Source organism: Misgurnus anguillicaudatus, chromosome 25, assembly GCF_027580225.2.
Source record: "Misgurnus anguillicaudatus chromosome 25, ASM2758022v2, whole genome shotgun sequence".
Lineage (NCBI taxonomy): Eukaryota > Metazoa > Chordata > Actinopteri > Cypriniformes > Cobitidae > Misgurnus > Misgurnus anguillicaudatus.
Window position 1 is genome coordinate 6,056,366 of NC_073361.2, and position 21,139 is coordinate 6,077,504.

General features: G+C 39.1%; 1 protein-coding gene across 1 annotated transcript; it reads right to left on the reverse strand.

The window, feature by feature from the left end:
- Positions 1–7,755: 7,755 nt before the first annotated feature.
- On the reverse strand, positions 7,756–19,759 carry nell3 (NELL (neural EGFL like) family member 3). Its single transcript, XM_055182774.2, has 5 exons — positions 18,122–19,759; positions 17,301–17,902; positions 11,964–12,517; positions 11,772–11,838; positions 7,756–11,686 (listed from the first exon to the last, which is right to left on the reverse strand). Exons 2-5 carry the CDS (start codon positions 17,881–17,883, stop codon positions 10,161–10,163), a joined length of 2,730 nt encoding a protein of 909 aa, XP_055038749.2. The 5' UTR covers positions 17,884–17,902; positions 18,122–19,759; the 3' UTR covers positions 7,756–10,160.
- Positions 19,760–21,139: the final 1,380 nt, after the last annotated feature.

The window sequence follows — 21,139 nt, forward strand, 5'->3', positions numbered from 1 at the left end:
TGATTTTGCAGGGCAACATATTGTGTTGACCCAAGGACAAAATTTTTGTAAATAAAACTTAAAATTAGGGCTGTGAATCGATTAAAATTTTTAATCTAATTAATTACATACTCTGTGATTAATTAATCTAAATTAATCGCCAACATAATTTTGCTGTGAAAGTATTAAATATTTATGTAATATGCTAAGGAAATAAAGTGCCTCAGGAAGATTATTTACCAAAAGTTTAACAGTGCAATATCAATTGCAGGGCTTTTTTGTGCAATTAAACATAAACCTTAAATAAAGAACACGACACGTGGATGACATCAAAGTACCGCGAGAGCATTTAGGAAGCAGTCTTCTGTTATGATTTCTCGAACTGCTCTCACGGGATTTGGATGTCATCTGCTTCTTGGTTCTTGTGGCGCCACATAAAGTGTACTCACTAGTTTAAAAAACCCGTTTTATCAGCCACTGGTTAGATCAACACATGTTAGACACACGTTAATTGGCTGTTTGGTTTTCTGATCCCAATCTTCATCATTCCGCTAAGCCAAGTCAATCTCCATTGGTCCATACACCTTTATCGATCTCCAAAACATCGGAGCCTTCCTGCATTATAAGTATGTCCTTGCTAGCTGAAATAAAGTTTTACCTCATCTTACGCGCTACAGCCAGAAAACCCGGAGTGGATCCGGTGCGTAGTGATTACAGAAAGCTTACAGTGGAGAGAGGAACGTGATTTTGCTTCACTCCAGGCTTTGATCACATCCCACTTAAAAAGATGAATACACGTCGTCTTTATGAAAAGTGAATTTAATAATTTTGCAATTCCGTGTAACGACGGGGAACTTAAATCCATGTGCTTTGTATGATGTGGTACTTCAGAGTGGACGAACTCTATGATATGCAAATTCTTTGCTGCAAACGTTGCATACTTTATTTTTATCATCACTTCCATCAGGCCGTTTTTTATAAGTAAATGTTCCAGTCAATGATCCAGTCACCGCCAGCGCGTTCTCGTCTACCTCCTTTATTTTACAGTCAAATGGTGGCTAGAATGTATCTAGGTTCAAAGGTCAATACGGAATGGATTAATCTGCGTTATTTTTTTTAACGCGTTATTTTTTCTCAGATTAATTAATCGAATTAATGCGTTATTTTCACAGCCCTACTTAAAATGTAATGTTAATGCATGTAATAAAATGTAAAAATAATAAAATGTAAAAGTAATGTTAATATTATTGTTTGTAGACAGTAGGCTATAGATATTGTTAGCAGTGTTAAAAAAACTGACGTCATCTCACCCACGAGCTAGTGCGCGTCGAGACGTTAACATCCGAGTTATCTCGTCTATTATTAAGAAAAACGCTTCCCTGATGAGTTTTACAGCAATCTATATTTTCATATATATATGAAGAGTTAGGGTTAGGCATTTTTTTTAAATGAGTTACTGCCAAAATCAGTATTATATTAGGTCAGTATTTAAATGTAAATTCTTAATTTTACGCAATATAGAATATCCACCGTTGAGTACACGGAATCTTAGTTTTCCTCATCTTGTACTTCGTGATCAACAAACAAACAAAAACAAAATAATACTTTATGGCATTGATAAACTTGTGGTGGTTTTCTGTGACGGGAAAGAAACGCATGGTTGTTGCTTGTTCTCCTGACAGCATCAAGCTCCTCATGCTAACACATTGACCTCAGGGGATCTTATAAAAACATTTATTTTACGCAAAGCCAACAAAAATCGAGCAGGACCAAACATTTTACAGCTGATCGCGGTCAAAAAAGTTCAGCGATGACGTCCCATGGATAACAGCAGCAATGACAGTGTTCTTAATATGACAAAGTAAGTGTTTTGATTAATGACATAAATGTTTATTTTTTTAATCAGTGTATACCACTAGTCAACTAAATAAATATAACATGGCAAAGATGAATGCACATTTAAATATGGATTCAATAGATTTATAGCATTTTGAAAAAAACTTGTCATGGATATTTTGCATTTTGTGGGGAAAAATTATTCATTTTTATAATAAATCTTTGAAAATCAAATTATGGATTTTAATATTTTATGTTTCTATAACCTAAAGATGCTATGTGAATGTTTGTAACAGAAAATAGTGGTTTTCATCTTGGTACTCACTTTCTTGGTATAAAAAACACGTTTTTACCGAAATTAGTCAAAATGGATTTATTGTGTTTTGGAACCAAACTCTATATATAGCTGACAGTGCAATGCATATCGTGCTCAGTGTAGCCAGTCTGCATATTGAAAGTAATTTATTTACAGCTTTTACAGTCGCTTAATCTATCAGCACCTTCTGCAGAAAGCAATTAACCTCAGCAGTTATGAGGGAATAGATTTAATCTCAGCCTATTACAAAAGTACATCTTTCCTCCCGTCAGAGACTGAGCTGTTTACTGTGTCATGATCACAGCTGTATTCCCTCTGGCTCAATACTTTTTCTTCTGTTTTTATATATTTCAGTGTTGTTTTGTTATTGATGAATTTGTAGAGGCAAAGACATTAGTATGCAATTCTTATGGTTTTCTGATTATATTTAAGTGGGTTGTTCTGCTCCTACATTATATAGCTTAGTGGTAAACCATTGCATTCAAAAGTCATAGACTCAAAACAAGGGGACTGTAATGTATGTTGGGTTTATGGCTATGTCTTTATTTTGTATCATGTGTTTTTGAGATGATTACTGATATTTGGGGTTTTACAAGCCAATGTTACTCACTCAGGGTTAGGGGTTTGTTCTTGGTTTTCTGTATGAGCAGTTTTAATATAGTGATGATTGCCTTAGAAAACACTACAAAAAATCTGCCAAGAAATCTGTAGACAGCCAGTGGCAAAAACATTAGCATATCGAACTTGCTTATTAAATTAGCTGTGCAGACCTTTGCAAATGTTCTAATAAAAATCTAAACACAGCGTGAAATGTTATGAAAAGACATCTAATATGTGTTTCATAAGAAACATGGTAAGTTCATCTTTGTGAGTTTATTGGGAAATGCAGCCAAGTGGGTGGAAAAGGTCTTTCTGGTTGATGAGACTGAAAGGCTTTCATGTGCCACAGACTGTGAATTTCTCTCTGTCTGTGCGTATTGACCTGCTGCCTTTATTAACATGCCTCAGTAAACAGCATAATGAGCAAACAGATAAAGAGAAAGAGAGAGAGAGACACTGGGCATAGGAAGAAATAGGTGAACAGTGACAAAAAAGCTCATCACATGAAATCTTCATGTCTTTAAAAATGAGTATTGTTGCTTCTGAATATATTTCTGTTACATACTGTAGTCCTCTGAACAACTGACCTGGTGCCGCTGCATATGTCTCACAATATTTGAAACTATTACAGCATCTGAGTTGGCATAATTTAGCTTGGATGCTGATATGCTTACTGTTAAAAAAATTCTGTAAAAAAACTACTGTTCAGTTGTTTGCCAGTAACTTACTGTCATTTAAATGTATATTATTTACTGGCAACAGTTTGTTCAAAGTTAAATGAATATTGCACAATAACAAGTCTTTATCTTTGCAGAATAAAACTAAAATAACCTCATGCAAAGCATTCTGGGAACCAAAATCAGAAGAAAAGGTTTATTAGGATTTCCCAGAATGCTTTGCGTGACACTTTTATTTTAGTTTTATTCTGTAAAGACAAAGACTTGTTAATGTTTAATGTTCATTTAACTTTGAACAAACTGTTGCCAGTAAATAGCATAAATTTAAATCTACAGTAAGAGCAGGGGCGGACATTTTGTAGCCCCAAAAAGTGCATCAATCCTTCACAGAAGTGAGGTGCATGGATCCAGTGGGTTAATAGTCTCGCGTAGCCAGACCTTCAATACTGAAGGTCTGGTGTGTTACGTTGCTTTTTCTGGACAAAGCCCGCCAACGAGCTGTTTGACCGATATGTCAAACAACCAATCGCAGTTTGTTTCGTCTAGCGTCACGTTTCGGACTCCTCACAATAACGAGCCGGCTGGCAACAAGTCAGATATTGAAATAACCAGCCAACCGAATAGCATCTAAATAAACTCACCATAGAACAACGTTGTGCACTTCATCACAGCCACACCAATGAGACGCTCCCGTTAAACATCTGTTTAAAGCATATCTCTCCACTTTTTAACACATACAAGCAATTCAGGAGAACCAAACTTTTTGACTCCACTAACTGCCTCAAGCAAAACTCTTGGACGTCTTTTAGAGAGTCTATGACGCGAAGAATTTTTGAGAATCCAATGTTTAGCTGATCATGATAACTGCTCGTTATTATCCACGTGAACACGACTGATTCTCTTCCTCAATGGAACGTCAGAGCTTTGTTTTCCAGGGACCGAAACTAATCGCGACACTCATGTCTCCTGGAAATCCGGTTTATTTCAACCAATCAAAGACAACTTTGACATTGTCACAGGGTTTCCAGAAAAGTGTACGAAAATAACATCAGACGTTTAGCCAACAGTCTGTGGGCGTGACATCTGAGGCTGAGACTAGTGGGTTAATAAAGGCCTTCTAAGGATAATCAATGAGATTTTGTAGGAAAAGTATTCATATTTAATATGTTATAAACTATAGCTTGTAATAGTTATAGTCCATGCCTGTTTACTTCTATTACAAAGCTTGGAAGAGCAAGGACATTTTCTAATTGTGTTTGTCTGAAAGATGATGGTCATATATATCTCAGATGGCTTAAGGGTGAGTAAATTATTGGGTAATTTCCATTATTTGGAAGAACTATCCACTTAAAGCAAGAAAATCTAATTGATAAACCAGCCTTGGATTCAAACCCTAAGAAGTACAAAAATGATGTAAATGGAAAAAATGAATTGCAAGTATCATATGACGTTTGCAAAATAGTTGTCCAAATATCACAAAGCTGTCTCCATGCAAAGAGCAAAATATTTCTCAAAATAAATTCACACTGCTCAAAACTTCTGTTTTCAATTTTCCACGTTTACTAAATCCAGGTTTGGAGTCTTGTGAGAAGTTTTGTATCTTCTTTAAAAACCAAATCATTGAATATCAAATATCATCAAATTCTATTCCAACTTTTAACTATTTGTTCCTCTTTTTAAGTTGTTAGAAATGATTTCTAGTATAACTTAAACTATGCTCTTTTGATCTACTGTAAGTTGTTTAAGGATGCACTGGATTTGTTTTCACTTTGTGTACTTTCTAGCTGTCTACGTAATAGCCTTTCCTGCAATGCACACCAGTGGGGATTCAGACAAATGGACACTGGGTCGACTCATCCTCTTGGTGTCGATGGTTCATCCTGTGGCTCTTGCATTTTGTGTCTGCTCCAATATATTAAACAAAGCCAGGTCCTTGTGGATTTGCTCACTGGATCTCTGGAATGAACAACATATCTTTACTTTATTCATGCCTTGCTTGCTGTATTGGTGTGTAGTCTAACCAGTTTTCAGTGTGTGAAGCATGCAATGCTGTTTGATGACATTATATACATATACTGTAGCAGCTTCAGTATTGCGGTGAACGAGTTTCCCCATAATATGTTATTGGATGTCACCAGAAGCTAGTTACTACTTGGAAGCTTGGAAGAGCTTTTATATTTTTTATAACTTTGCGTTCTTCTGAAAAAAAATTATGTACATCTCGCATGGCTTGTGGGTGAGTAAATTATGAGGTACTTTTCTTTATTTAACTCTTCCTGAACACCACGTCCCTCAGGATTGCGTGCTGAGCATTGCTCTATTCTCTGTTCACCCACAACTGTGTTTCTCTGCATAACTCCAACATCTTCATTAAGTATGCAGATGACACCACAGTGATTTGCTGGATCAGGAACACAACAATGAATCGGCCTACAGGGAAGAGATGGAAAACCTGTCAGCATGGTGTTACACCAAGAACCTCACCCTCAATGTCTCAAAGACCAAAGAGCTCATTGTGGACTTCAGAATAAACTGTAAGCAGCAGTCACTCTCCTATCTTTTTCAACAGAACTAAAGTAAAGCATGTTTCCAGCTGTAAGTTCCTGGGTGTCCACATTTCTGGGCATCTGGGCACTTTTTTTTACAGTTTTTACCGCTGCATCATTGAGAGCATCCTGACCAACTCCATAAACAGTCTAGTAAGGCAGCTCCACAGTGCAAGACAAGAAAGCTCTGCAAAGGGTAGTGAAAATTGGGGCCCACCTACCTGCCATGGAGCCTCTTTTACCACAGTAGATGCCTCAACATCCTCAATATATCTATCTATCCTAGTTCCAGACTAAAATGCATGTTTGAGCTGCAAATATACAAATTTACAAATATAACTAAGGCCAAGTTCTGGATTAATTTAAACCCTGTCTGGGAAACCGCCCCATAGTTACATTTAAGAGCCACACAGATCCAAAATCGAAAATGACCTGTATTGCAGTGTGTCATGTAGCTGTCCATCAATGTAAACAATGTGCAAAGTAGTTGAACCAAAAAGTGTACGATTAATAAACTTATTGGCTTCTAAAGTAGGGGGTCAACTCTGAATCCCTGAAACGAGTTGTCAAATGGATTCCGCCCACATGTCTAGTTTACTGTAATGTCTTATCAGTAAGCTTATCCTTGCTTAAATGAGTGTAAAATGTTAGTGTCTGTTGTCGTTTTTATTGCTTGAATTAATGATAAATGGATGTGTATAGATTGTTTAAACTGTTAATATAGGTTGTTTCTCAATTCCAAGAAGGCAAAGAACGGACTTGCGTTGTCGTGTCTTGCCAGGCGACCTTGGAAGAACGAACTCAGAAGGTCGCGAGAACACAGAACGCACTTTATGAGAATTGAGATGAGAATCTTCCTGATGGTTACCTGACCTCCGCCATTGTTTCGCATAATGACTTCTGGGGCGTAAAGCGATTTCAGCATGCAAGTCTGCACTCGATGCATCCTCGATATCAGGGACACATCCGGGTATTTTCATGCGTCCTCTTTACTTGCGTTCTTGAGAATTGGAATTGAGCTTCGACGGTTAAGGATGACGTAGAGCGAGAACACAAGGTTGCAAGATCGCTGAAGAACGCATATTGTTGGTCTGTGCCACTGATCTGTGGTCTGTGCGAGGACTGTGTCAGTTGACCAATCAGAGCAGAGTAGGCTATTGAAAGGTGGGGTTTAGGCGGCCTGAGTCGTTGAACGTTTGGGGATCTCTGTGAAATGGGGTAATTTTAAATTTATATTTTGAGAAAATTACAGTGTTTTTTGACCTTGACATTTAAACCCGGGACTTATAAACAGTGATAGGATGCTTTAAATTTGCATCTTACTGGCTCTTTAAAGTAACTGCATTTACATTAAAAACTTTACATTAAAGTAAAGAACAAGCTGCATTTATATTATGATCTCCCTATGCATCCTTCATCTCAGCCTAAACATGACACAGAGCTCCATAAACACGTGCTTTCCATTCTCAGAGAAAACTGAAAATATTATTTCCCACAGTCCATCATGTTTTCTCTCTAATTAAAGCACTATTAGTCATGTTTGGACAGACACATAATTGTGTTCACCATCAACATTCCAAAATTACTGAAACCTTTTAAGAAAATGAAAGAGACAAAATCTTTTGCCAGACTTTGGTAAATGTTTGTGTTGCCCTGTACTGCTTGTCATCTGACAAAGAATGATTTTGATCATGCAAGTCATTTGATTTCATGCATTGTAAGATTTAATTTAATTTATCCAGGAATCACCATAAAAGCTATTTTCAAAATATTTCATAGCAAAAACACATTTTCTGGCAAAATAGAAATTGATCTTTATTTATGTTTTATAAAGCATTACATAATTTCTACAGTACTTGGGTAAATGAATTACCAGTCGTATCAAAATACACGAGTATATGGCATATGCTGAATGACATTACTGTTGCCAAAGGTTTGTTCAGTTTGCAGTTCAGACACATACAGAAACAATTAAACATGGTATGCAAAGGCAACATTTTCATATGGCAGCAGACAGTATTCAGAGTAATACACTTACTAAACAACTACAACTGAATAGACAAAAGTTGTGGCTTATGTAGTCTATGGATCTCCTTATAAATTACAATAAGATGATATTATAGTCAGCAGTATTGATTTATAATTGCATTAAATATAAATATTTATAATCTAAAAACTGCAAAAAATTATTATTCTTATAATAACAGTTTTAAAACAAGCAAAAATTAAAGTCATTTAATTCATTACCCCTGTGTATTTTATATAGATTATTAAAATTGATGGTTTATAGAGATAAACACAGTCATTTAAAAAAAACAATCACATTTGATTTACTGTACAATGTTTTGCACTTTAGTAAAGTGCATCAGCACCCCAATACGCAGAATAAGAACACACACACGCACGCACGCACGCACACACACACACATGTTTCCATTTCTTTATAGGGACTTTCCGTCTGTATAATGACTCATATTGTACAAATCCCTTTCCCTAACCCAACCCCTAAACGTAATCCTCGTAAAAACCTTCTGATATTTTATTATCAAACTATATTTGTTTGATTTATAAGCTTGTGTACTCAAAAAGTATTGGTATTAATATCACTGTACGGATTACCAGGTACACGTACACACACACGTAAATACTGTTTACACAAATTTAGATTGTTTTCTAAGTATACAAATATAAAAAAAGAATTTCCTCCTTTGGGAAAAATTGGTCACTTCTCAACCAGCCAAAGTACTTGAAAAGTACTTATGTAAAATCGCTATCAGTTCATTGTTCCAGCCAAGAAAAATATATTTTATATTTTAACTGGATTGTTACAAAACAATGCATACCCATTCCCTTCAATCTAAATACAAGAGTTTTACTGTAATAGCACCTGTGTATTTCAACTATTTCAAGTTTCGTGAGGTTTGTTGCATGTTGAATATTTTCTCCATTCTGTAATTTGATCTAAAAAAGCAGTAATTAATTTCAAACATTCTGTATCTGTTTATTACAAAGCCAGTTTAGATTGTTGTAAAGTAGGGCTGCATAACAACTAATAGCAACTTATCGTTTGCAGAAAAAAACGCAGTTGTTTACATCATATACAGTATGTGTGTGTAGTCTATAATAATTATGTATATAAATGCACACACATACATGTAAGAAATGTTAAGATATGTATATACATTTTTATATTTATGTATAATTTATATTATAAATATGAATACTTGGTGGTAGATCCTTTTCCTACTTAGCCCCTAAGCTCTGGAATGATTTGCCAACTGATGGCCGAGAATCAGACACAATCGATCACTTTAAATCTAAACTTAAGACTTTTTCTTTAACAAAGCATTCACATAATTTGTCCAGTAAATGTACTTATTTCGCAATAGTTAGCCTGTACGGAACAAAGCATTCACACAACTCCTCTGGGTAATATACTTATGCCGCAATAACTAGCCTGTCTGGAACCGAGCATATATTAAAACACAACACTGTGTGACACTTGCAGTATATGCGAACGGCCCCTACGCTAATAGGAATCCCGAGGACATTGAGACAAACAGACCCAGTTCCGGCTGCCGTGGAGGTCAACACTGATCTACTGGCCGTCCTTAAACGTGATGCCCAGCCGATGCCTGACCAACGACGGAACCCGTTTAATCTCCTTATCCGTTTACATACTGTTTACATCCCATATATATATATATATATATCCCAAGGTTTTTTTTCCCTCCGAGGACTTTTTGTTCCTCCCAGGCTAAAAATGTCGGGTGGTTTTTCTCCTAGGGATTTTTTTCAACCCCAGGGAGTCAGCCGACATTGGCTTAGCTTAGCACCCTCTTTTATACAATACATTATTAATATGCTCGCTTGTAAAGTTTATTCATAGCCGCTGTATTTTGCTACTTATGTTGTCTGTCGATTTTTCTGTGTTTTCCCCTGCTTCTGTTAATGTAAAGCTGCTTTGATACAATTACCTATTGTGAAAAGCGCTATATAAATAAAACTGAATTTAATCCAATTTAATTACTTAATATATACACAGATATTTTTCTTAAAATTATACATGCATGTGTGTGTGTTTTTATATACATAATTATTATAAACAATACACACACATATATGATGTAAACAAAAACTTTTATTCTGCAAACAATTAGTTGCGATTAGTTGTTTTGCAGCCCTATTGTAAAGACATTTTTGGGATCATGATGCCACCCAAAGAATAGATATGTTGGTGTCGCCTTCAGTGGTAATTTGATTGATTCGCCCTCGAACACAGTCCACAGAAACATAGATAACAGTGCCGTTTTGAACATCAAATGAAGTTCTCAGCCCTACGCTAGCCCACTCACTTCCTTCTGGCATATGGCCACCCACCTGCTGGGCCAAAGATATGGCTTGAATTCCCTTTTCTTGCCGGTAAAGGGTCAGCTTCACCACACTGCAGGAGTGGATCAGCTTTAGGTTGAGGGCCACACTGGCCACCCCAGCCTCAGAAAACACAAAGTTCCTTTGGGCATGGGGCTCACTTGAACCAGCTAGCCGCATCTGGTCTGTGTTTGGACTTATTTGTCTAAAGAAAAGAGGTTTATTTCTTACTGCCCCTGAAAGTAGGCCTGTCTTGGAGACAGTGGCCATAAGGCTTGACGAGACAGCAGTAGGGATCCACAACAAACTCAGTATACTAATCCCAGAGCTATCGCCAAAGTAGCGGACATTACACTGAGATGGTGCAACAATCTCAAAATTAAGCCAGTCTCCATTGTCCACCCTCGTGGACCCAGAAAGAGAGATGGAGGTGTCCCTGTAATTGACACCTGACTTAAAAGAGCGTATAACCTCCCGGTTGGTTCCGTTTTGGTTGACGTAGGCAATCAGTGAGAACCCTTCTCTAACACAGGCATGACCCATGGAATATATGGCCTGTTGGAGCACAAACTTCACCACACCATTCTCCATGAAACGCACTCCACGGCTGTCGGGGGTAAGTGCTACTATGTAGGGGTCAGAGACAGTGGCTATACGAAAGGTCGGGCGATAGTTATTGTGATAGTGAGCTGCTGTAGACATTTGCGCAGTCATGGCCACAGCGCCGGTGTCATGAGATAGCCAGAGCAGGCTGAATGAGGACCCTCCAAGCTCATACACTTGCAGATCTTTACTCTGGTTGCAATGTTGGTTGGGACTCTTCAAGACAAGTGCCAAAGTATGATTGGGCTCCACCTCAACGGCAGCACTTACAGTCACACCCTGGTAGAACTTCCTCTCAGGTTGCTCTATTCGAACCCCACTCAGATCATGGTTCTCCTCTTCAGTGCCGTTAATTCGCATCCCAACCTGGATAAAGTTCCTGCAACTGTGCTTCAAAGCAAAGTTGTAGTCTGTCCAGACAAGTCCATGTTGTTGGAAGTTGAGATAATCATCATGGTTGTTCAGTAGGATGTTTCCTTCTTGGCCATGGATATTAAGTTGTAACCCTGGGAAGATGGATGTGACCTTTGACTTTGTTGGCGGTATGGCAATAGAAGCAGCCCAAGACCGTGACAGCATGTTCTCTGAAATGGTTCCACAAACAGCATCACTGATGGAAGTGCAGGGAATCGCAATAGGCTCACCATCACAATCAGAGCAAGCCTGACACTCCTGAAGTTCCTGATTGTAGAAGTAGTCTTGACCACACAGCCCTGCGGAAATTTCCCTCTCAGACACACCCAGGCAGCGAAATCCTCCTGATCAACAAAAGAAATACAAACTTAGTAAATCCGAAGGAATCAGACTTTGAAATGGCATACATTTTTCTTTTACTTCTCATACCTGGAGTATTGAGACATTTCACTCGCTCTCCACATAGGCTTGGTAATTCCAAGCATTCATCCCTGTCCTGTTGATAGATAATTTTTACAAAAAATACTGGAATAAATTGAAAATATAACATTGCCTGATTTTTTTAAAAATGTCAATTTATCACAAATTGCATGCAAAAAGCAAAAGTGGCCACACTGTCACCTGGCACATCCTATCAGCGGTGGGGGAACACTGCGACACTAGGAAGAATCCAGGTGGACACATGGTACATCTTTCACACTGGGGTGGATCTTTCTGGAAATCGCAGTATTCATCTGGTCCACAAGGATTTGGACAGCCTAGCAATGGGCTTTCAGCATCTCCAACTACATCCATTACTTTAGTGTCCACATTCATTTTATGCACAGCATAGGATTTCTGCAGGTGGCTTCGCGCCTGGTTCTGAAGCCCGGCCAGGTGGCTTTCAAAATAGGTCTGGAGTTCTCCCTGAAGGCCTTGGAAGGAGACTTGTTTGACAGTTTCAGAAAGCAGACCATACTGAGCCTTAACCACATCCATCTGCTCGTACATGCGTTGCTGCTGGTCAAGTATCTCGCGTTGCTGGGAGAGTAGCATCCCCTGCTGTTCCACCAGTCTCTGCTGAAGATCGCGGATCACCACCTGCTGAGCTCTCAACGTCTCTACTAGCTTCTCTTGACCCTTTGTCAGCTGTAGATGTAGGATAAGTGCATCCTCTGCAGGGACCTCATTTTCTCCTGCAATGATAAAAACAAAATAAAAAAAAGCTTTTCTTTTTCCTTCTTTAGGATAAAGCGTTATTTGGTAAGCTTGAGCATACAAGGAATTTGTTGCTGGTTGGGAGCATTCTAAAAGTGCACATTTAGGGCAAACTCACACTATCCAAAATAGAGGTCGACTGATTTATCGGCCGGGCCGATAATTTGGCCGATTTTTGGCATATTTTTTAAAATCGGCTTTGGCCGATTTTGCTGCAAAATTAGGCCGATTAATAGGCAGGCGCAGCTGCGGGCTCCTAAGCGTTGTTGTAGAACTTGTGACGCTGCCTCTTGCTTAGGGTGGCCATTCGTGCCAGTTCTGCCGGACACGTCCCAAACATGTTTTCTGGTTCGTTCTCCGGAAGTCGCGTTGGTCGACCACATATGTCATCAAGGTTTAATATTTTGGGTTTAATTTCAGAAAAGCAACCGTTACATTTCAAGGTAAGAATGAAAAAGAAATAAATCTTAATTTTCTAATGTATTTTAACTGAAATGTGATGACGTATGCGGTCGAGCAACGCGACTTCCGGAGAACGAACCCGAAAACATGTTCGGGACGTGTCCGGCGGAACTGGCACGAATGTGCAGCCGTGTCTTGTTCACAAACAGCTTTAGTAAACGATGGCGGGATCGCGCCAATTAATTAGCCAGTACAACAGCGCGACAGGCTTTTGTCTCATGGTGCACTGTCCGTGCAAAGATTAGGCTCATTTCATGTGATTAATGAGTGATGATGATCTTTGTTTGCGTGACAGAGTGAGCAGAGCCGCGTGCGCACGCTTTCTGTCTTTAAACTGTCTCCCTGCTTTTATTACTCAAAACAAAACTGACTCGATGGCGAAAGGTCGGAAGACCAAATCATATCCACAGAGGAAATGTTTTTCGTGTTGTTACAGTAACACTTTGTTTACAATTTTGCGCTGCTCAGCCTGGATTAGAACACAACGCGTCTGATTCGCGAACTGACTCCTTTGAACGGATTCGCTGCCTGGTAACAGAGGTGTGCTTGGGCATGGTTTACTTGGGCTCAGGTGCTGAAAGCACAGTGTGAATTTAAATCGAGTCGCAGATTTGAAGAGTGCAGTTTGAAAGGAGATATGTGACAATATGATTCAATATCATTTGCCAATATGGAAAAACCTTTTGATGTGCGCAGCACAGTTACATTTAAATGTCTGAGCGGCACAAGTAATAGATAGACTAATCACAGAGGTACTATTCGCACGGGATCAGTATTATCTGGGGACCTTTGGTGATTTAGTAATTCCCCCCTACATCTGAGTTTCATATGTGCCATTCGCACGGGATAAGCAAAGCCTATGATTTTACTCAAATTTACTGACTTGTTTCCCGGATGTTGAGGCTTTGCATAACACTGTTTCCTATACACAGAACACTGCGACACGTAGTAAAACGGTTTTGTGATGTTGAGGCTGACAGCTCCGCCTATACAGAGATCTCATTTAATGACAGTTCCGCAGATTTGCATTAATCATCAAACATGGACAAGAAGAGACTGAAATTCTGAATAGATGATTAAAAGCAGAAAAATATAACAAGTTTTACAAGGAAAGTCATAAGAAGTGAAGGGATTTGTCTCTATGTGTGTGCCCTCCTCAGCTGCAGCGCGAGATGCACAGAAACAGAGAAAAACTAAATAAAATGTGCACAGGTAATAAAATCCTTGAAAAATGATATACGACCCCGCCAATTCCTGGCCAAATTACAGAGATGCCGATTCGCACTAGACTAATATTATCACAGGACATCAGGGTTCTGCGAAATATGGTAGGTCATCTGCAGGGTATTTTTACTCTACAAATTACAGACATGGCAGATTCCACAGGATTAAGATCACAGACACCCTCCGCAATTATTACAAATCACTAAAGGGTCATCAGGTGATACTAATCCCGTGTAAATAGGGCTTTAGGCATGTAATGGCGCTTTTCCATTGCATAGCACCCCACGGTTTGGTTTGGGTCAGGTCGGGTCAGCTCAGCTCACTTTGGCTTGGTTAGCTTTTCCATCGAGTTTAGTATCACCTCACAGTGGGAGGGATTATAACTGTGTCGTTATATTTGCGCTGCCTACTGCTGTGACATCATACAAGTGAGAGCGTCGTTGTACATTCCCATACATTCATTAATTTCTCAGTCCGCCCCAAAATTAAAATTGACCATCAAAAAATAGATGTTTGCACATCGTGTTTATCACTATACCTCTGTCTCACATGACAGTTTCTGTTCAAACACCCGTGGCGTCAGTCGACGGCGCTCCGCTGAGCCTCATGGAAGTTGCTTTAAGCATATATAATGCTGAGGTGCTCGTCGCAAATGTTCCGCCACAAACTGTCCGTGACTCACAACCTATGGATGTTTTTCATCCCTAAAAGGGAGTTTGGGAACTTATGGCAAAGCACATTTGACAACATGTTTGCTCGAGACAGGGCAAGCTAGCATAAAGGTAAAGCTAATCTTTTACATTATAGCGATGACGCTGGTAGTGACGATTCTCTCAGACCAATCAGTGATCTACAGTGTTTTCGCGTCACGTTTGGTATCAGCTCGGGTCGCTTGGATCCCCAACCGAGGTGCTATGAAAAAAAGTATTGGGTACTACGTACTGCACCCAGTGGAAAAACTCCCAAAAGTAAGCCGACCCGACCCAAACTAAACCAAATCGTGGGGCACCATGCAGTGGAAAAGCGCCATAAGAGGGTTGTGTATCACTATTTTCCAAACAACTCAAAATAAAAAGCCACAAACTTAACATTATGATGGTCTCCATTGTTCTGAGAGAGCGCTTTACATCTTGTTTTCTTCAAAACAGTTGCACTATAAAGACGAAAGCATGCTCGGATCGTACAAAATAAAGTGTAAGTGCAAGCTTGTGGGGAAGTTAGGAGGGGGGGCAATCACGCTCAGGCACAGTTCAAGGCAACCGTGCCAAATGTGCTGTACAGAAAAAGACATACACTAATACAAACCTGATTCTTGTTACAGAACAAGGCACATAGGATAATTCCGTCCAGACAAATATGAAACTGATCTTACCAGACTTATTAAAATGATTCAAGGACAGATATTTGGGTAAATTATTTGCATCAAGATAAACAACTTACTGTAATGCATGTTGTTTAGGTGAAAAAAATGCTTTGAAGTTGTACAGTTAACACTGCACTCCGATATGGGACAGCCGAAGCAATTTTATCATATCTTATTTAAAACCAAGTGCTATTTTCTTCAGTTCCTATAGTAAGGCTATTTAAGTGGTATGGAAATGGATCAAAGTATCTAGTAAATCTAGACACTCGGCTGCCAGTGTATCAAGCCAAGCAGATGTGTATGGTTGCAATAATAGTTCTCAAACCAGCTGTCAAGTTTCCGTATCATTTGATGTAAGGAAATTCCAGTACTGATGAGAAAATGAAGAGTTTTATGGGGCCTGAAAGTTTGTGTACAGTTCCCATACTACGATGTGCAATTGTTAAATGTTTGAAAAGAAAGAGTGGAAAGAATTCTCTTGTGATGTCTGTCTATTTATTTAAATGTTTCATACATGCAAAAACCGGTCTATGTCATTTTCCATCCAACATATTTTTCTACTTATGTGCAAGAAGAAAAATGTGCAATGTGGATTATACTACCACACTCAGTGGTGGTCGCTGACTTATTTTTCGAGTGCGCACGATGGGAAGCTCATCACAACATGTAATTAGCCCGTCATGTGTGTGTTCTGTACTTCATGTGAACTTATGTGCATCACGTGTCATTACAAAATACGTGTCCCCTGCAGTAGCTTTGAAGGGGTTTATGAGTATTTTGTAAACGTCTCCTTTATCAAAAACCTTTTCGACGCGTGTGCAGCAGGCACATATTTTGACATCTCACATGGTGCACATGATGCAACAAACACATATTTTGACATGACGAGCAAACGCGACACATATTTTGAATTTGCGCCCGTCGAAAGAGAAGTAACTGGCCACCACTGACCACACTGTCAGAAATAACTGTTACTGGGACGGTCGGTACCTTTGAAAAATATTCTAATATGTACACTGTCAAAAATAAAGGTACAAAGCTGTCACTGGGGTAGTACCCTTTAAAAAAGGTCATAATATTTACCTTTTAGGTACAAATATGTATCTTTGAACTGCCAATATGTACCTTGGCTTTGAAGTACTAATATGCACTCTTTGGTGTACCTTTTTGAATGGGTACTGTCCCAGTGACAGCTTTGTACCTTTATTTCTGAGAGTGTACCATGTACAGTGTGTGTGTAGCCTACCTTTACGGTACTAGTATGTACCTTTGAGTTACAAATATGTACATTGGTACCGCACAGTGACTGCTTTTGTCCCCTTTTTTGAGAGTGCACCCACATAACATCTAAAAAACAACAATTGGTAATACCCACAAAATATTACTGATACATACTAAAGTATAGTGCTGACCTACTTTAGGGTACTTTATTCCAGGTTTATGACAGAAAATGGTGGGTACCTCTAAGCTACTAGATACTTACTGAATATCATGGCCATATACAGTACTATGGTCCGGTAAAGGTACATGTAACAGCACTCATAAATAAAGTTATAGTTTTGTAAGCAGACTAAGAAGTGAAAATAAAGTGCTGTATTCGTTTTGAATGCTGGTACTACTATATTGCCAACTCTGCTGAAGTGTTACACCATTTTCGAAACAAGATATTCTCATTCAAGTGCTGAACAGCTGGAAGCACTGTTTTAAATCACCTGGTTTGATGTCACAAGTGAGCTGCACTCCCAAAGGAGCTCCGAGCTCAGATGCAGGATATCCAATGTCAGGAAATTCCCCCAGAAACTGTGCAGCTCTGTCTGCCACATGGATGAGAGGAGGTTGGCTGGTCCCGGGCACGCACCCGTCTCCAGCGCACGGTCTCGATCGTGGTTTCGGTCGTACCCTTAGAGGTAAACGGCACTCAATTCCTTTACATTCTCTGGTGTCGTTAATAACTTGCGGTGCTGGCTTTGGAGGGCTGCCGCAATCTGCGCACGCAGAACCATAAAAACCAGCGACGCGCGTTTGGATGTTTTCTCTTGTCTGCTCTCCAGACCGCCCGCGGTGCGATAAGAGCGCCGCGTGATGTTCAAAATGCGAGCTGGGGAGGGAATGATGTTGATTTATCGATCTGCTCTGTGTTGTCGGATTGTTCTGCCGCGATGGTCTGGACGCTTTCCCCGCCGGACAGTGCGATCCAGAGCAGGCTCTGGCGTCTCCAGTGTCCCCCGAGCGCGCAGAGCTGAACGCACATAAAACACAAACCAGCAGCAACTGCGTCCTTATTGATGATGGCATTGTTTGATCATCGGTCCACCTAAACAAAAGGGGATATCAATTACGCAATAAAGCGTAAGAAATAAAGCAACGCCAAACGTAAGCGATTCCATTTAGTTGCCATGCACGAGTTTCTACAAAAATTAAAAAGTGCCTACTCTCAGTTTAAAGTCAGTAATAGTCAGCACCCAAGTCTATAACATGATGTTTTGATTTTGTTCTCCGCCAATAAACTCTTTAAATAGTGAGATTGTCTTACCTGCAGCTGTCTTCTGGAATGTCAATGAAAATATAAACAGCAGGAGGTGAGCATCTCTACTTCATGGAGTGCGTGCTGTTAGTATGAGTGTGAGCCACAATGAACACTTCTAAAGGAGGATGTCACTGGCCGTGTCTCAAAATCTCAAAAGCTCCCTACATAAACAGTATGTGTTGGGGTATCAGACACATTACTTATAAGTAGAAACATTATAATGCACATTAAAACAACGTGCACATGCATCTATGATAGCAAAGATTACATACTGTACACATAATGACAAAATGATACATATATGCAAAAAGCATGGATACTCCTATATACGATGCCCAAAATGCTGTATGTGTTGCAAAGTGTTCATAATGCACCTATAATTTTCAACACATATTGCATTATGATCTATAATATATGGCATTGTGAGTGCTTATGATGCTTAAAAATAATGCACACACATATGATACCCAAAACACTCATCTTAAAATGTTCATTGCATTCAATGTCTAAAAGTAATTGCATATATGGTTTCCCAAATGTACTACATGATTTTGATATTCAGAAACGCAGTCTAGTTAGGCAGCTCACTAGGTTTTACAACACAGTCAGTATGTGACATTCCAAAGACTTAATTAGCATCAGGTTTCCCCAGTCTGAGATTAACCCCTACATTCCCCTTCGCTCATCTGTTTTCCCACTTTGATGTTTATTTTGTTCTTGCCTTTTAGTGTGCAATGTTGTACCCGTCAGACACTTTACATTTTGTTTTGCACATTTTTCAACACACTAGGTTACACATACTGTAAGGAGCGATTACTGAAAAGTGCAGTCCAGACAAAAAAAGACATTTTGTCTGGGATTTTTGCCAAGCTCTCTTTTTTCCCTAAGCGGCATTTTAATGTATCATGCGATGTAGCTATTAAAATGCAGAGAAGAATTCTGTGGTTTCAGTGCAAGTTTTTTAAAGAGGCATCTTTAGGGCTATTAGAAGGTTGTGTTATTACTAGTGCTACTATTGTTTGTGGCCATGTCAAGATTTTTAGGTTTTTGATTGTTTAAACAGCTGTTGTCTGTCATTCAGGAGCTGTCACGCAGAAGAAAAAGTCTTAAAGGGTCAAAGTTTATTTGCTTGAGTTCAGCCGGCCATACATTTGTGTCAGAGACCTTTGGAGACCAAGGAATCTCTTGGTGGTTAACAATTCAAGAGCTTTTGTTTATGTGCATGACTTTATAATCCTCTTTAGAGTAACATCTGCGTTTGTTTATTAAAGTTAAATATTTAATAGTAAGAAATATTTTTTTTATTATTATTTACTTTAAGGACATAAAATAAACACACTTTTTAAAGTAAAAGTGCTTAAAGTGTTCATCACTATGATGCCATAAGAGAAACATTTTTGGTTCTCAAAGATTCTTGAAAGACCAATTTTCTTCTTACCTTTTTATATTAAGTACAACCTTTAACCACTATAAGGAACCATGGTGCATTGCCAGGCTGTATGTATGGCTTCATAAAGTATCCACACCACAGACTTTTTGTTTAGAAAATATTTTTGCAGAGGTGTCAAATAATTTTTTTACTCACTAGGAATCAAAATTTTCATGTGCTCATGCGAAACCTTCATGTGCAGAATTTTTTTAAAGTTTAGTTCACGTGTGCGCGCTAAAGTTTCACGTGAGCACGCGAAAGTTTCACGTGAGCACGCGAAAGTTTCACGTGAGCACGCAAAAGTTTCATGTGAGCACGCAAAACAAAATTCGATAGTTTCACGTGTGCAAGCGATAGTTTCATGTGAACGCGCAATAGTTTCATGTGCGCGCGCTAAAGTTTCACGTGACCACGCAAAAGTTTCATGTGAGCACGCAAAACTAAATTTGATAGTTTCACCTGCGCACGCGATAGTTTCATGTGAACGCGCAATAGTGTCACGTGCGCACGCGATAGTTTCATGTGAACGCGCAATAGTTTCACGTGCGCATGCTAAAGTTTCACATGAGCACGCGAAAGTTTCATGTGAGCATGCGAAACTAAATTCAATAGTTTCACGTGCGCACGCGATAGTTTCATGTGAGCGCGCAATAGTTTCACATGCGCGCGCTAAAGTTTCACGTGAGCACGCAAAAGTTTCATGTGAGCACGCAAAACTAAATTCGATAGTTTCACGTGCGCACGCGATAGTTTCATGTGAACGCGCAATAGTTTCACGTGCGCGCGCTAAAGTTTCACATGAGCATGCAAAAGTTTCATGTGAGCACGCAAAACTAAATTCGATAGTTTCACGTGCGCACGCGATAGTTTCATGTGAACGCGAAATAGTTTAACGTGCGTGCGCTAAAGTTTCACGTGAGCACGCGAAATTTTCATGTGAGCACGCAAAACTAAATTCGATAGTTTCACGTGCGCATGCGATAGTTTCATGTGAACGCGCAATAGTTTCACGTGCGCGCGCTAAAGTTTCATGTGAGCATGCCAATGTTTCACGTGAGCACACAAAACTAAATTCGATAGTTTCAAGTGAGCAAGCGATAGTTTCATGTGAACCCGCAATAGTTTCAGGTGCGCGCGCTAATGTTTCACGTGAGCATGCTAAAGTTTCATGTGAGCATGCAAAACTAAATTCGATAGTTTCACGTGCGCACACGATAGTTTCATGTGAACGCGCAATAGTTTCAGGTGCGCGCGCTAATGTTTCACGTGAGCATGCTAAAGTTTCATGTGAGCATGCAAAACTAAATTCGATAGTTTCACGTACGCACGCAAAACTAAACTTTATTTAATTTTTGCTCCATGTCCTCTTAGGGGCTTCGTAGTAATCTGAATTTTATCAGAGTGTTATTCTTTGGCAAACTTCACTATATTCCGATGCATAATATTGTACTTCTGACTTCACTACATTTCATAAAAACAAGTTGTTTTTAACAAAGTACAAGTACATAAAGTGCTTTCATTTTACATTTTATATACTGTATGTGAACAAGAAGAGGTACAAAAGCTTAGAATTTTTCTGAGAATATTGGTTTGTT

Coding starts and splice junctions, on each gene's coding strand:
- nell3 (XM_055182774.2), bottom strand. CDS start 17,883: ATGCCATCATCAATAAGGACGCAGTTGCTGCTGGTTTGTGTTTTATGT. Junction 11,839..11,963: donor CCGCTGATAGGATGTGCCAG/GTGACAGTGTGG, acceptor ATCTATCAACAG/GACAGGGATGAATGCTTGGA. Junction 11,687..11,771: donor GAAATGTCTCAATACTCCAG/GTATGAGAAGTA, acceptor TTTGTTGATCAG/GAGGATTTCGCTGCCTGGGT.